The sequence below is a fragment of the Podarcis muralis genome, chromosome 12, assembly GCF_964188315.1.
Source record: "Podarcis muralis chromosome 12, rPodMur119.hap1.1, whole genome shotgun sequence".
Lineage (NCBI taxonomy): Eukaryota > Metazoa > Chordata > Lepidosauria > Squamata > Lacertidae > Podarcis > Podarcis muralis.
Window position 1 is genome coordinate 45,033,707 of NC_135666.1, and position 17,838 is coordinate 45,051,544.

The 17,838-nt window shown below is 45.0% G+C and overlaps 1 protein-coding gene across 5 annotated transcripts in view; it reads right to left on the reverse strand.

The window, feature by feature from the left end:
- Positions 1-17,838, reverse strand: part of OSBPL10 (oxysterol binding protein like 10) — an 86,271-nt gene that overhangs the window by 58,532 nt on the left and 9,901 nt on the right. For all 5 annotated transcript variants that reach the window (XR_003709090.2, XM_077916342.1, XM_028750000.2 and 2 more), the window contains exons 2-3: positions 6,823-6,998; positions 4,329-4,408 (exon numbers count right to left, since the gene is read on the reverse strand). Coding sequence is in view for 4 of the 5 variants with exons in the window: in XM_077916342.1 (XP_077772468.1) it covers positions 4,329-4,408; positions 6,823-6,998 (256 nt within the window). In the remaining variant the exon portion in view is untranslated. The remainder of the gene's footprint in view (positions 1-4,328; positions 4,409-6,822; positions 6,999-17,838) is intronic.

Consider the following 17,838-nt stretch of genomic DNA (forward strand, 5'->3'; position numbering starts at 1 on the left):
GTAAAGGTACCCCTGCCCGTACGGGCCAGTCTTGACAGACTCTAGGGTTGTGCGCTCATCTCACTCTAGAGGCTGGGAGCCAGCGCTGTCCGCAGACACTTCCGGGTCACATGGCCAGCGTGACGAAGCTGCTCCGGTGAACCGGCACCAGCGCAGCACACGGAAACGCCGTTTACCTTCCCGCTATAAAGCGGTACCTATTTATGTACTTGCACTTAAGGGTGCTTTCGAACTGCTAGGTGGGCAGGAGCTGGGACCGAACGACGGGAGCTCACCCCGCCGCGGGGATTCGAACCACCGACCATGCGATCGGCAAGTCCTAGGCACTGAGGTTTTACCCACAGTGCCACCCACGTCCCCATAGCAGGCTTAGAGATAAGCAATTCCAAATACAAGGACTCTGTAATGAACACTGAGCCTCTGGGCCATGTGCATGATATGTATGAAGCACCTAAAAACACACACTAAATACAGTGGTACCTTGGGATGCGAACAGGATCCATTCCGGAGCCCTGTTCGCATCCCGAATGGAACACAAGATGCGACGGTGCATCTGCGCGTGCCGCGTTTCGCCGCTTCCGCGCATGCGCGCGACATCATTTTGAGCATCTGTGCATGCGTGAGCAGCGAAACCTGGAAGTAACGCACTCTGTTACTTCAGGGTTGCCGTGGAGCGCAACTCGAACGTGCTCAACCCGAAGCACATTCAACTCGAGGTATGACTGTACTACAAGTCCTGCCCAATTGGACAAAAGCAACAAAATACAGTGGTGCCTCGCAGGACGAAATTAATCCGTTCCGCGAGTCTCTTCGTCTTGTGGTTTTTTTGTCTTGCGAAGCACGGCTATTAACGGCTTAGCGGCTATTAGCGGCTTTAAGAAAAAGGAAACAAACTCGCAAGACGTTTCGTCTTGCAAAGCAAGCCCATAGGGAAATTCGTCTTGCGGAACGACTCAAAAAACGGAAAACTCTTTCGTCTAGCGAGTTTTTCGTCTTGCGAGGCATTCGTCTTGCGGGGCACCACTGTAGGGAAAGGGAAAAAGGAGGGGAAAGAACTGTGGGAGAGAGACTAAAGAGAAATAAATTATTTTTCAGGAGCTGGATTTAGGTGTTTCTTTACAAAGAATCAAACTCAGCCAGCTGCAAAAAGAATTTCGCACAAAAAGGCCCATTTAGAGAAAAGTGTGCAAAGATACAATGAGGGGAAGAAATACGTGGTTTAACAAGCAGCAAAGAACTAGGAAAATGCAGAGACGGAGACTATCGAGAATGAATAAAATACCTTTCAATGAAAATATATTTCAATGAAAAATCAGCAGGAGCTAGAGAATGAAGAAACAGAGCCTTAAATTGAATGTGAAAGAGGAAAAGGGCAACCAGCTCAGAGAAACCATAAGAATGAGGAGAAAAAACCCATCATATCTGCAAACAAAGAGGTGGTGAGACGCCTCCAAAGAGGCTTACCGTGGAAATATAGAAGACAAACTAAAAAGAGTATGAGAATAACCCACTGGGACAAGATAAAAGACATGAAGAAAATAATGAAATGTAAGCAATACTTGACAACTGAAAAAGACAATATGTAGCTACTGTCTGGGAAGATAAAAAGAAAGATCTCTGCTTTGATGAGAATATGTGATTGCATAAACAGTTTAAAAAAGAATGGGAAGACAAGAACCCAAAGTCAAAAAAAAGGAAGTATATTTCAGTCCGGGGGGAAAGACTTAACTTCAAAACAGTGAGACACACAGCCATGAGAAAACAGTGGGAAGAAAGAAAGAAAGAAAGAAAGAAAGAAAGAAAGAGGTCAAAGAGAAAATAATATTAATTGTCTTAGCATTTACATGAGAATACGAAGAACTGAGAGGGGGATTCATGGCCTTCCAGATGTCAGACTCCAACTTCCATCAGCCCTCATCACTGGCCATATTGTCTGTAGCTGATTGATGCTGGAGTCATACAAGATAAAGAAGGTCACACATCTATAAGTTACATTTTAAATCACGGGGGAATAAAGGTAAGCGAATATTAACAATGAGTTTAAGACATGTAAAATTTCTCCTCCATTTATAAAGGTAAAAGTAAAGGGAGCCCTGACCATTAGGTCCAGTCGTGACCGACTCTGGGGTTGCGGCGCTCATCTCACTTTATTGGCCGAGGGAGCCGGCGTACAGCTTCCGGGTCATGTGGCCAGCATGACTAAGCCGCTTCTGGCAAACCAGAGCAGCGCACGGAAACACTGTTTACCTTCCCGCCAGAGTGGTACCTATTTATCTACTTGCACTTTGACGTGCTTTTGAACTGCTAGGTGGGCAGGGGCAGGGACCGAGCAACGGGAGCTCACCCTGTCGCGGGGATTCGAACCACCAACCTTCTGATCGGCAAGTCCTAGGCTCTGTCGTTTAACCCACAGCGCCACCCACGTCCCATTTATACAGACCCTTAATAATCAAGCCTGGTGTCCAAACATTTTCTGGACGAGAAAGGGATAAGCTACAAAACCTGATGGAAAATCTGGTGGAATTCACTCGCTGTTGTTCAGAACACAAAGCGTTTCACTTAAAATATATAGAAAGAGAGGGAGGTGAATACTACCATTTTTTGTTTTTGTTTTTTTGTACAAGGAGTAAAGCAAGGATTTCTTGGACATTGCCTCAGACATGCCTCAGAATTATTAAAGTTGTAGTAGGTGATTACTCTGACTCATGGTCAAAATGACAGGCTGACTGTAGCAGCTTTTGAATAAATGGTTTGTACTGACTTCACTTCTATTAATAATAGTCTTTTTGCATGTTAGATAAGACATTAAACATAACCGCTGACCTAGCACCCCTTTACTGTACTTAGTACGTTTTCTATAAAGACGAGGAATGCCGTGGCTATGAGACTGGGCAAAATTGCCACCTAGTCTAAAGACTAGGGCATTTTCTTTACAGCCCAATAATTTTTTTACAGTGGTTATTTTGTGTCGTTTAGAAAAGCCATTTCTTTTTCTACCACCTGCAATTAGAAGACCTTGGAAACAGCTATTGGCAGTTGGTTACGGTCATAAAGAGCTCACTCAAACATCACACTGAACCATCTATGGCTCTTGCTTTTATTTCATATCCTATGGCTTGAGATTCCAAGCATACGGGTGAAATCACGGAGTCACTAGAGGAACAAAGTCCTTCTCTCAGGATGCAACGCATTTTTTGGCCCCTCAGCTACCAGAGCGTTATCCTAAACCCCTCACTGCCTTGCCCGACCAATGGCAAAGCGCTACCGGAGGTATTTGAGCTCTCAGTGTCTCAAGGTAGTTTATAGAATTCCTATAATTTTACATGTAGTGAAAAGGAAACAAGTTCTTTTTAATACTTGCAGAAAATCAACAGTAAGCTCCCTCCTCAGTTATTCATCTCTCTTTCTCTTGGGTTCACCCTCTTGCATTTCAAATACTGCTTTCTATTAACTCCCTATTGTGTGTTTTTCCTTGCCACCTAGAGGAGCTCAAGTCAACCCACACCTCTTCCTTCCTTGCAAATAGTCATGTCATTGTGATGACCGGCATTCCTTATGGAATTTTTCTCGCACCTTTCTGAAATCCCAGCCACGCGCTCTCCAGTCACAGCAGCGACCGACAACTATGCAAAGTCAGAAAAGTTGCCAGCCACTGCCAACTCACCTGTAGCCTTCCTCACATAGCTTGATCCCCCTGCTTCAGCTGGGAAGCCAAGTAAATCATTCTCCTAGACTCTCCCTAACCAATCTTCACCTGAGCCACTCCCTGCGCCACACAGCTCTTCCCCACATTCCATTCTGACTTAAAGAGATATCAGATATGTTCTGTTGGACCAGCATTTCCTCAAACACCTGATAATCAAAGTGCAGCTACAAGCAGCAAAAACAAAACAAAACATGGGAGGGGAAGGTTTTCATCCTTCAGCAAATTTTAGATGCAACGTAACTTTCTTGTCCATCCATTTAGCAGACTTTTCAAAATAACAATTATCATGATTCTAATCAATACGTACTTCCCAAGCAGTATTCCTCAAAATAACACACACATTCCCTTCAAAATAACACAGAGAGTCATCCAATTGCTTTCTACCTACCACTTTCTTTCTGTTTTAACAGTAAGCAGTCCTAAACATTTTGCTGTTGGCTAAAAATCTGGCAAGCAGGTTGTATAGAGACAACTATAGAGACTTTGAAAGTGGGAGAATAACGGAAGGGCTCTACCAACTGTTGTGTTTTGTTTTTTTTACTAGTTTAATATTTCCAGGCACGACCTTCACTTACTCCAAATGACATGCAAGAATGCAATTTCCTGCCCTATAATTATTTACCTTCAAATTATTTTCCGTGTGATACTTGGCACAGGATCGGAGCTGAGTCACCCAGTACTGCCTCTCTTTTGCATCCCCGGCTGGAAAAAGAAATCACATACAGAAAAATAAATAAATCTGTAGTTTATTCTCATTTTAAAACCAACCAATTTTCCTGCTATGTACGGTCTATTTAATCTCAAACTCTCCCTATAGAAACAACCTAGTTATTGAGATTGATACAGTAACTGGCTTTTCTATCTTCATTTTTAACTTGATGCGTTTTAGCATACACCTGACACAATATTTTAAGGTTTGTTACTTTCCTGTGAACCACAACTTAAACTATTGTTTATCAAGCAATATACACTGGGAATGGGGGGGGGGGGGTTCCCCATGGAGAAATGAAATGGTGCTGTTCAGGGAAACCTTATGTCACACAATTCTGATAATAGCCTGAACTGGTCCCTTCATTAAAATCAACAACAGACTTTTGGGGGATGTACCCTTTTTCTCAGTCCTGAAAGACTTTGTTCTAATAAAGGTAAAGGTAAAGGACCCCTGGTGGGACGTGGGTGGCGCTGTGGGTAAAAGCCTCAGTGCCTAGGGCTTGCCGATCGAAAGGTCGGCGGTTCGAATCCCCGCGGCGGGGTGCGCTCCCGTTGTTCGGTCCCAGCGCCTGCCAAGCTAGCAGTTCGAAAGCACTCCCGGGTGCAAGTAGATAAATAGGGACCGCTTACTAGCGGGAAGGTAAACGGCGTTTCCGTGTGCGGCTCTGGCTCGCCAGAGCAGCGATGTCACGCTGGCCACGTGACCCGGAAGTGTCTCCGGACAGCGCTGGCCCCCGGCCTCTTGAGTGAGATGGGCGCACAACTCTAGAGTCTGTCAAGACTGGCCCGTACGGGCAGGGGTACCTTTACCTTTAAAGGACCCCTGACAGTTAAGTCCAGTCATGACTCTGGGGTTGCGGCACTCATCTCACTTTACTGGCCGAGGGAGCCGACGTTTGTCCGCAGATAGTTTTTCCAGGTCATGTGGCCAGCATGACTAAGCTGCTTTTGGTGAAACCAGAGCAGTGCACGGAAATGCCATTTACCTTCCCGCTGGAGTGGTACCTATTTATCCACTTGCACTTTGACATGCTTTTGAACTGATAGGTGGGCAGGAGCTGGGGCTGAGCAATGGGAGCTCACCCCATCGCGGGGATTCAAACCGCTGACCTTCCGATCGGCAAGCCCTAGGCTCAGTGGTTTAGACCACAGCGCCACCTGCGTTATTCTAATAGGGGCCTGCAATTCTTTGCAGACTTTGCTAAGGGGTAAGCTCAACAGAATACAATGGGATTACATTCTGAGTAAAGGTGCTTAGAATTGCACTTTAAATAAGGCAATCTAAGATTAATCAATTGAATGCCAGCATTCCAGTTCAGAATCAAGGCAACGTAAGTCAGCACAATCTTTTCATAGAACAGGTATTATGCAGTGCCTATTAAAATTTTAGTTGGATAAGGAAATGCGCACTTTGCACTTTTGAGATTTTGGGACGTTCTGTTTCCAGTGGAGAATAAAACCTACATCTTTCAGTTTTGCCTTGGTTCTGCAAAGCACCGTTCAAAGCAGCCACACATACAACCGGCACATATCACCTTGTACTGACCTTAGGACCTCTGTTTACAGAAGGAAAAATATGGGCAAGTTCCCATTAAGATAATCTTAAAGGAATTCAGATCTTGTTTTATTTCAGCACTGAAACATTCCATTACTGAATATCAATTAGAAATTCTTTCCTAAGAAGAGGGGTATGGATAACAGTGGAAAGAGCTTAGGTCTTCCTTGTGGGTTTCCCAGAGACATCTTGTTGAAAACAGGATGTTGGATTAGCTAGGCCTTTGGTCTAATCCATCACAGCTCATTTTATGCTCACCCTCCTATGCTGGGGGCAGGGGGAGGAAGAAGAGGGCGGATTCTTCCATCCCAGCTATATTCAGGACTTCCTCAGTTTGGCCTTGGGAAACAAGGCAACCATCAGTAGACTATTTATTTCAGAGAGTAAGCTTCACTTTTTATAAACTGGCTCTTGGGTAAACCACATTGCCTCGCTGAGTCTACTGCCTTAAGGTAGCCATTTCAACGTTTCAAACACAAAAGCATTACCTTCTCCAAACCAATTAAAAGCTTGTCACTTTTAAACAAAGAATAGCTGGGGAAATGCAACAGCTGCAGGAAAGGCAAGTTTAAAGAGCACAATAAGCCCGCAACTGACACACATTTGTGTGCATTCAGCTTTACGCAATTGGCAAAAGGGGTTTTTTCTTTCATTAGAAAGGGGTTGGATGTCCAGGGGAAAAAGACGTTGGCAATCCCACCCAACACTGAGCCCAATATGCTTTGACTATATGCAATTTTGGCTTTAGGCGAAATCTCCCGAATGTAAATCCAGTGTGAGTTGCGGACTTACTGTGCACACACACACACACACACCCCCAAAAAACAGCAGTGGTGACAAATAACCATACCTCTGAGTTTATACATTTCTCCATTAGCAGAGTATACCACCAACATGTGAGGGGCTTCATCGCTGAGAGAAACTACTGCTCCAGCCAAGGATAACAGCCCTCGTGGCTTCTGGTTTTTACTTTGTTCGTTCACAAAATATTGTAGGATTCCAGTCTCAAAATCCAGCATGAAATACCTGTTAATAGAGATGGAAATAAACAGATGCATGTAATCTAATTTCCTATGCAGCGCCCGAAAAAGTTTTCATTTTTAATATGCAACTATGTACTGCATATCAAGATAGAAGTGGACTACTGTACACATTTGTTCCGCATTTACATTTTTGCTGTAATGCTTAGAAGTGGACTAAGAATATGGCTTTTCAAAAGAATGCAAGCAATACAGAGAATCACAGGGTTTGAAGGGACCATGAGGAATGCAGGAATCTCCATGACAGATGGCCATCCAACCTCTGCTTAAAAACTTCCAAAGAAGGAGAGTTCACAACCTCCCAAGGAAGACTGTTCCACTGTCAAACAGTTCTTACTGTCAAAAAGTTTTTCCATGTGTTTCGCCAGAATCTCCTTTCTTGTAACATGAAGCCATTGGTTCAAATCCTACCCTCCAGAGCAGGAGAAAACAAGCTTGTTCCCTCTACCATCTGGCAGCCCATGAGATATTTGAAGGTGGCTATCATATCTCCTCTCGGTCTCTTCTGTTCTAGGCTAAACATATCCAGCTCCTTCAACCGCTCCTCATAAGGCTTGGTTTCCAGACCCCTGATTACCATATTTTTCGCCCTATAGGGCACACCAGCCCATAGGACACACCTAGTTTTGGGGGGGGATAAAGGGGGGAATTATTATTTTTCCCCAGGCGCGGGGTTGAGGCGGGGGAAGCCCGAGCTTCCCCAGCCCCCAGAACAGGCTGCTATCCGCAAGCCTTGGGAGCCCGGCAGGAACTCCTGCCGGGCTCCCAAGGCTTGCGAACATCTGCCCGAAGCCCGGGGTGCGCTCTGCTGCGCTCCCCGGGTTTCGGGCTGCAGGCTGCTGTCCGCAAGCCTTGGGAGCCCGGCAGGAACTCCTCTCGCTCTCAAGGCTTCAGCGAAAGCCTGCATTCGCTCCATAGGACGCACACACATTTCCCCTTCATTTTTGGAGGGGGGAAGTGCGTCCTATAGAGCGAAAAATGTGGTGTCTTTGTTGCCCTCCTATGCACTCATTCCAGCTTGTCAACGTCCTTCTTAAATTGTGGTGCCCAGAATTGGACACAGTATTCCAGCTGAAAAGTATTACGTTATCCCCCTATATTGTCCCCAATAATAGCCAAATCCTGCTCAAGTTACTTTATGCCTTTCACTTTAGAACTTAATGTGACTGAGGCAGATATTGAAGGATGGATGAGTTCAGAGAGAGAAGGGCAAGGTTTGCTGAGGCCAGGCTAGAAAAGAGCTCTCTTTCTATGCAAGAACCAAGATGGTGAGTTAAGCTTAGAAGACAGTGCAACCGGTGGATAACAGGTCTTATGTATCCCCTCAATTTCCAAACCCTGAGTAAAGACAGCCCCATGGAAAACACAATGTAGTCATTTATTCTTGAAACTGTGAAGATGCAGGCAATTCAAACCAAAACTCCAAAAGCAGCGCAGATTTCAAGGAGGCTGCTTGTACACAAACATTTGTAGACTAAGGCAAAAAGCCAGGAACTCAATGTTAGAAATTCAAAATTAATTGGCAAATCAAACCAAGTCAGCCTTTTTCTTGACAGTTTAAAAATACAGACCTGTAATGAAAATCCTGATACCATAAATGAGCTTATTCATTAAGGAAATCTTGCTTCTAAAGGTATTTTAATCTCTTGGCATTCCAGCTACAGCAATTATTATTTTATTTATTAAATCTGTTTCCTGCCCTTCTTCCCAAAGGGTGGCAAATATATAAGCAATGGAACAATGAAATTAAACCTCAGGCAGTGGAAATGGAACATGCTGCCCTGGCTACGGCTCCTTCCTAGTGGTGGCACGAGCTGTTTCATAGTTTCCCAGAATTAGTTAGCTGTCTTACAACTCCACGCGATTGCCTTTCGACTGGGAAGTTACTGAGGCAGCTTGAATCTTTGCTCAGGAACCTCAAAGGTTATTCCTATAGAAGTCTCAGTAATTAGGCTAGCCAGCTCAAAACTCACTGAAACAATAAACAGTGGCTTCTAAACCATGAAGTGGGGCTACACCACTGCAAGCCCAGGTCCCTCCATCACCAATTTGAGTACACTGAAGGGATGTGAGAAATCTGAGTAGAAACGGAAGGGAGAAGCAGACGGTCACAATGATCAGCGGCCCATTAGCTGTAGGTGCCAAGCTGAGCAAAACAGGTAGGTAAAGGTAAAGGGACCCCTGACCATTAGGTCCAGTCGTGACTGACTCTCGGGTTGCGGCGCTCATCTCGCTTTATTGGCCGAGGGAGCCAGCGTACAGCTTCCGGGTCATGTGGCCAGCATGACTAAGCCGCTTCTGGCGAACCAGAGCAGCGCACGGAAACGCTGTTTACCTTCCCGCTAGAGCGGTACCTATTTATCTACTTGCACTTTGACGTGCTTTCGAACTGCTATGTTGGCAGGAGCAGGGACCGAGCAACAGGAGCTCACCCCGTTGCGGGGATTCGAACCGCCAACCTTCTGATCAGCAAGCCCTAGGCTCTGTGGTTTAACCCACAGCGCCACCTGCGTCCCAGCTACTGTAATCCAAATTAGAACGTTCCTCAGTCTCTTTCACTTCTGCCACATCTTCACATCTGGATTCAACTGCTGTTGGCTTCGCGTAGTGTCCACATCCCCTTCAATTAAGCTTCTTAATCTGGAGAACAAACCAACCCCAGCATGAATTTTGAACACTATTATCATATAAGGTTCGTGCCCTTTCTTCATTGCAGTTCAAATAACAGGCCCAAATACATTTTCCATGCTTGCGCATTATCTTGCAAACCAGACTTTGCTGGGGGCGTGGAGAAACATGCATACTGCAATCAGTCCCAGAGAGATAAACTTGGTTTACAGAAATGCGTAAATAAATTAATAAATGGGTCGTTTGGTTCTGGCCGCCTTAGTAACGTAAAACTCTCCTAGAGCTTATTTTAATAATAAAATCCTTCAGCAGCTTATTGCTAAGAAATGGGCATGTCGCAGCAGCGTAGCTCGGCTTTACAAGAATGAGCCGCTATGAGCACTGAGCTCAGGCATTCTCCTCCTCCTCCTACACACACAAAATTCAGGGCTCTCCATTTTTGTTCTGAATAAATTGCAGTCCTTACATCAAAACTTGGTTTATTCCAACTGAGGTTAGTTAACAAACCAGGATCTGGAAGCATGCATTTGATCCAAGTTTGTTGAAAGCAATCGCCTTTAAAGTTTGGAATGAACTGCAGTTTCCTGATAGGAGCAAATGGAGAATGGAAGCTTTCTATCTCCTCCTTTGGGGCAAGTCCAAAGCTTGCTGGAACTTATTGATCACAATGTTTGGCATTATGAGAATATCAGATGGCCCAAATAGATTGATAGCTGACTATCTGCTTACAGAAGTTAACAGGAGATATAGCACCTTTATCAGCACTAACCAAACTATCTCAAAGTAGTGAGCAAGCTTTCAGGTTCCCTGAAACTCCTCTTCAAGATAGATGTTAAGTAGCGGGGGGAACGCAGAAGAAACTGCCGTTCCTCCTGTGAAAATATAAGGAACCAACACCTATTAGGATTGATTTGTAGGTCTGATCAGAACTCATGGGTCCCTTGATAAGTCAGAAAGCAAAATGAAGTCTGGTAGCCCTTAGTTTAGCAAACCTGATAGGAACCAAGTTGAGTAGTATTATTGTTGGTGGTGTGCATGTAATCCCCATAAAATAACCCCACATGGGGATTATGTACCCTCCAGCCACTAGGCCCCATGCACACCTAAAACAGACAGCCACTATACTCTCCAACAGAACAGTACCGTTAATTTGATAAGCCTGGGCAGTGTGACTCAGTATATGGCAGACAGATTTGGATCTGACAGGGCCAAGTTCACATGCCTCTGCTATGGGCACAAGGGTCATGTTGGCAAGTGATGCTTAGCACCATGAGGATGAGCCTCAATTAGCTTGAGGAAAGCACCATGACCCTCTCCTCTCTGTGGTCGGAAGAAGGACTTCTGCTGAAGTGCTTTGTGCACCACACGAACCAGGAATCCTGGCTTAAGACAAACACTGGGTAGTTTGATAAAGCAGCTTCATAGCGCATGGTGTGGCTTAGCACGAAACTCACCAGAACTTGTTTTAAAGCAAGATGCCCGATTCATGTACGATGCTAGGCAGAGATTGTTTTAAAGTTTAATTGAATTCAGCAATAAGAGTAGAAGCGAGTATGCAAGCCCAACAACTTTCTTTGGACTGTTTGAGGCTCGTCCATGTAGCACTAAACCACAGTTTAGCATTGCAAAGGAACTGGGCCTATAAAATAGGTTAGTTCTCCCATATAAAACTCCTCATTTGCATGCGATCAGCACGCGAACACTGTTTCTGGTCCTGCAAGGGGGAAGGGGGGAGCAGGATGGTCTTATGCACATCCCACTGACGTGAATGCAACCCCCACATAAATGGGGAGTTGCCCTTAGTGCAAACAGAACCAGTTTGCAAACACTGTCATGTACATATGATCCACAGTATAGGAGAAGCAGAAAACTGCACTCTCTGCTAACCACCACAGACTACCAACCTGTGTACATTCCTTCTTACTGAACTTTGGTCTTTAGATATGCATAAACAGAGACATACTCCAGGACAGAAGTCCATAGGACCCGTGCTGTTCAATGAGCTATCCCTTTAATCTTTATTAATACAGCAGCTTGCAGAAAACTTTGTGCTGATGACTTCATATAAAGTTTGCCTCGCGTTGGAAAACACCACATTAACTGATTTACTGCATATTAAATACACATACAGCTTAAGACCCATTAATTTGATTTTAATACACAAACTGCTAGGAAACTGCACTTTCAGGGTGAACTACTGAAACTTTTGGCACTTGCATTTCCAAGAGGTCAACTGTCATTGTGAATGTGAATATGATATAGATTAATTTAAAATATCCTCAGTCAGCAGAGTTCTATACTAAAGTCATGTTGGTTTCCCCCAGACCTTCATGGTTCACCCTTCACTTTAGCAACCCTCAGCCCTCAGCAAGAATCACTGCCAGACACCAGCAAATCTGCAATGTTACGAAGGAAAAGCATTAATATCCATAGACACATGGTCCCCAAGGCTATTTGCAATAAATAAATACATGAACAGGCTTATGCGCATCCACTGAATTTAAAGAAGCTAAAGTCAGAGTGCTGTGTGTCGCAATAAAATGCATATAAACATTTTATAAAGCGGCTGAGCAAACAATAAACACAGAAACAAAACCACTGAGAAGCCAACATGGTGTAGTGGGAAAGCTCCACCCTCTGGGCCACATGACGCCCAGCCATTTCCCACAAGCCACACCCACCTGTCCCAAACAGATGACATCATATGACATCAGGTGTGTGTGACAGGTAAAGAAACAGCTTCAAAAAAAATAAATAAGAAGAAGCCAGGATCCTTAAGGAGGGCTGCCAGTTGTTCACTGAAGTATTTTTAAGTTTAGGACTGAATACAAGTGCCACTGGGATCTGCTTCATTCAGGAATGAACTTGGCAACACCTGATCAGAAGCTCCTAAGTGCAGCCAACTTGGCACCAAGCGCATGGGAATTATGTGTTCCCAGTGTCCCAATCCTGCGAGGAATCACTAATCTTCAATTCTTTCAAATACCAGCCCCAGGAGTTGCAGTTTGAGGTATCATAGCTCTACTGAAGGTTAGAGCGCATCCTTTGTGGTTAGAAGGTCCCATGTTTAAACCCTGGCATGTCCGATTAAAAGGATAAAGGTAGAAGATGACGGGGAAGACCTCCAAGCATGAGACCTTGGAGAGTCACCAACACTCTTGCCAGACCGTTGCAACCAAGACCTGATAGACGAGGCCATTAGCATCTGGTAGAGCTGGTGAGAAATATGTAGTTTCAGAACCACCGCTGCAAACTGAAAAGGCATTCTTAGACCTAGAAGCACCCTGCGGCTTCAAAGCTGACACGGAATCATAATCCTCAACCTGAACAACCAATTATTTCACAATTCACTGGGCTTATTAGTTTCAGCTGGCCAACCCACACCCAGTCAGTTGATTACATCAAAAGATTTGATTCCTCACATCTCCTGCAGCTGGAGAAAGAAAAGGAAAGAAAAGCTTTACTGTTGTGTTATAGCAGTGTCTGAAACTCATATATATCAGCTAGGCGCCAAATGGCTCCTTAAACCAAGTTAAAAGGTAAAGGACCCCTGACAGTTAAGTCCAGTCATTAACGACTCTGGGGTTGCGGCGCTCATCTTGCTTTACTGGCCGAGGGAGCCGACATTTGTCCGCAGACAGTTTTTCTGGGTCATGCGGCCAGCATGACTAAGCCGCTTCTGGTGAAACCAGAGCAGTGCACGGAAACACCATTTACCTTCCTGCCACAGTGATACCTATTTATCTACTTGCACTGGCATGCTTTTGAACTGCTAGGTTGGCAGGAACTGGGACCGAGCAAAGGGAGCTCACCCCATCACAGGGATTCGAACCGCTGACCTTCCGATCAGCAAGCCCTAGGCTCAGTAGTTTAGTCCACAGCGCCACCCTCTCAAAACCAAAGTTACAATCACCAAAACGGAATGCCTGGTTGCCATTTTGGGGACAAGACGGCTCTAAAGTCTTGTTTTTCAAATGTCAAACTGATTGATTAGACATCTGTCTTTGTTCAGATGACAACCTTGAGCTAGGTTAAGAGCTTTGAGAACTTGAAGAAAAGTCACTTGATCCAAGGACAGTCCACATATATATTGGCCGATTCCAAGCTCTTTTTCTTAATGGTGACTGCTCCTGATCAGGCTGCACAGAAAAAGCAATTTGGTTCCAGAAATCCATTCCAAATTTACAGATAAAATATAACTGATATAATTCTACAGGATGTGGCATTAGTGTGTGAAAACAGTCCAGATCCAATGATCTCTAGGCATGCACTTCCAGATGGTGGAGATGTCAGGGGCCATCCCAGCACCCAGGAATCTTCACTTGGTGAAAAGTGGTCTTAAGCCAGGTGCAAAATGTGCCTGGCATCTGGCTAATTTCTAACACTGCAGTGGAAATGAACTGCCTGTGCATTATATATTGCAGATAAGGTGTTCACTGGTGGATTTCTTTTTTAATGATATAGGTGGGAAAGCAGCTTGTCATTGGTGACTACACAGGTACTGGCCAATGGGTACTCATTATTTTTTTGTTCAGCCGTATTTCATGCAGCATTTGCCTCCCAAACAGAGAGGAAGAATTAGCTAAGGCAGGGGTCGGCAAGGTTGACCTCGCCTGGGCTGGTTCACTCCAGTGGAGTTCCCTCCGTGGGCCAGATCGCAGGTGTGTGTGAGCGAAGGCGCCCGCGATTTCCGGCATCTACGTCTGCACAGATTCTATTTTTGGCACCGCAGTAGCGAGTCCCCGCGCCGCACTGGTTTAGCACAGGGCACGGGGACTCGCCAAGCAGGCAGCTTGGTTCAGGGGCAGCTCATGGGCCAGTTAAACAACCCCCATGAGCTGCTTGCGGCCCATGGGCCTTAGGTTGCCAACCCCTGAGCTAAGGGAATACAGTCATACATCGGGTTACAGATGCTTCAGGTTGCGTTTTTTCAGGTTATGGACGCTCCGAAACCCGGAAGTACCGGAACGGGTTACTTCCAGGTTTTGGAGGTCGCACATGCACAGAAGTGCTAAATCGCACTTTGCGCATGTGCAGAAGTGCCGAATCACAACCCACGCGTGCGCATCCTGCATGGATCACATTCACAACCAGCACGTCCACTGTAGTGGCACTTTTTTTCCTAGTATCAACAACTCATGGTTATTTCTGTGCTGGGAAAGTGAGATCTCTCTACAAGAGACAATTTTTCTGGGTAAGAGAGATCTGGAGCCCATTAAATAAAAACCACCTGACTGCCAATCTATTGCACAACAAAGCCATTGTCTGCAATGCAACTGCATTCTTCCCCAACCAGCTTTTCACAGTGCTGGCTTTATATTTAGCCTCAGCCAACTGGTTTTGCTGCTCACTTTGAAGGCACCCTCCCGAGACACAGTTGGGACCAGTCCCAGGCTCAGTGTTTTATATTTAAGCAGGAAACCATCTGTGGCACCTCCCACACTTGCCTAATGTCATAGCCTGATTTAGTCACAGCTTCTAACTGGAAAATTAAAAGCCAATGCCAACTCAGACCCATATTATCTTGCTATAAAACCGCACCATAAAAAAACTAATGAGTCCCTGAGCTCTTTCTAACACCAGTTGCTGAACTGTGTGACAGTAGAGTTGACCACATTGCCATAATTGGTCCAAGTCATTGCTGCCATGTATGGAAGTGCTCAAGAAAACCAGCACGTCCATATATTAAGATGCTAAATGAAGACAGATCAAGGAAGAAGATCCAATATGGCAAGTAGCAGGATCATGCCGTACAAAGAATACCAACCTTCCTTAATGGGAAGAGTTTATTGCGGGTGTTGTGGTTATCTTGGTTTTAGATTAACAACGTTCCTTATTTCTTCTGCAACAGTATTGGAAAGCAGCCCTTAAAAAGTTCTATGCAAAAAGTCTTTTTTTTTTTTTTGTCTTTTTTTACAAAATATTTATTTTACAAAAATTCAGGTCCCCAAGGCAAATTCCAAGTTGAACCGCAAAGCATAACAAATCAATTAAAAAACTAAAACAGCAGCATGAAAAGGCATACAACAACTGAATCTGAATATTGTTGACACTCAACTCCAAATCCACAAGATACCTCCCTCAGCACTTTCATGTGGATGTGTTAAGCATCCCTGGGTGAGGTGTAAAATCCCAAAAGCAGAAGGGCCATGGTGTGTTGAGCAACAATCCCCCAGCAATACCCTCTGATACCTACCCACCAGGTAAGTCCAGAACTGCCACAGAACAGTACCTCCAAGTCCCATTCCTGATAAGAGGCCCCAGTTAGTTAGTTAGTTAGTTAGTTAGTTAGTTAGTTAGTTACAGAAGGACACTGTGGTTAAGTCTATCAAAAGAAGAAGAAGAAGAGGAGGAGGAGGAGTTTGGATTTGATATCCCACTTTATCACTACCCGAAGGAGTCTCAAAGCGGCTAACATTCTCCTTTCCCTTCCTCCCCTACAACAAACACTCTGTGAGGTGAGTGAGGCTAAGAGACTTCAGAGAAGTGTGACTAGCCCAAGGTCAACCAGCAGCTGCATGTGGAGGAGCGGGGAATCAAACCTGGTTCACCAGATTACGAGTCCACCACTCTTAACCACTGCACCTAACTGGTCCTCCAACCATGTACATTAATAAATGTCCTAAATCCTTTCAGGAAACTAACTGTCCAAGGTAACAGATATTTCAAACCCCGCCCCCCAATATCCCAATCACCATCATCCTTTGCAGAAAAATAAACCCAGAGTACATCCTGCCACATGGACGGAAGCAGATATTAACAGAGACAAGACAACAGTTGTCATATGGGTTATGAAATCCTGAACCACGGCAGACAAGGAGGCCTTGGAATGGATGCTGAAGTCCCACTGAACAACTAAGCCGGGGGGACACTAAAACCATCCCTGGGACCCCCTTTGCTAGCTCAGGTAGGGAGACTGTTGATCGGGGGGGGTGCAACTTGTAGAGATAATTAACAGCAAGTTACCTAAGTTTTAGAACTCCTTCCCCTGTCGGTTTTCCCATTGTCCATCTTAGATGGCAAGCTCATCTATCAGACCATGCACACCAATGCTGTTGTGCATATGCAACTGAATAAATAAGGGACTATAAGGCATAGAGAACTCTAGAGCTCATATCTTTCAAACCAGCACTGCTGCCTCTTTGTACCACTCCCGTTTGATAAAAATGAATCCACCTTAAATTCAGGAATCCTTATTTCGTTTAATTATTCATTCACCTTCCAAAAAAACAACCACTGTTATCGTTTTGCTGACATAGGCTAAGTGCTGCTTCTTTGACCTGTAGCAGGCAGAGCGGATGAGCTTGGTTTAAGTTAGCGTTAGTGACAAGATTCAACATCTTTTAATATCCAAGCACCTCATATCTGTTGGGTTTAATCTCATAACACGTGCCATTGTTCTCTTTAGAGAATGGGAAACAAGCTGCAAAGAGCTGAGGCTGCGCATCAACAGCCTCTGGAATAAAACACAGAGAAAAGGAGCTGATAGGTTTCTAAACCAATTCCTCAGCCTCTCGCTGATATGTGGGAAACTCTTATATTAAGAATAAAAATGTACATATTTCTTCATCCGTTTGCTAAGCTTTCATTTGCCTACCCCAAAAAATATCTCCAGCCTCACTGTAGCTGCAGGATCATCCAATTTGATGCAGTTACTTCAAATCTGGTTACTCCTCAAGGAGGCTTGCAAACTACCATTTATGTGGTCTCCTGCAGCAAGAAAGGATCACATCCAAGCAACCAGGAACTAGGGAGGAGACATTTGAAATCAGATTGTTAAATTACTCTCATTTTTCGGCTTTCGTTCAGACCATCAGGCCACTTAAGATTGCCTACCTACCAGGCCTGGGTGATATACAGTGGTAAAGGTAAATGTAAAGGGACCCCTGACCATTAGGTCCAGTCATAGCCGACTCTGGGTTGCGGCGCTCATCTCGCTTTATTGGCCCTGGGAGCTGGCGTACAGCTTCCGGGTCATGTGGCCAGCATGACTAAGCCGGTTCTGGCAAACCAGAGCAGCACACGGAAACGCTGTTTACCTTCCCGCCGGAGCGGTACCTATTTATCTACTTGCACTTTGGCGTGCTTTCGAACTGCTAGGTTGGCGTGCTTTCGAACTGCTAGGTTGGCAGGGACCGAGTAACGGGAGCTCACCCTGTCGCGGGGATTCGAACCGCCGACGTTCTGATTGGCAAGTC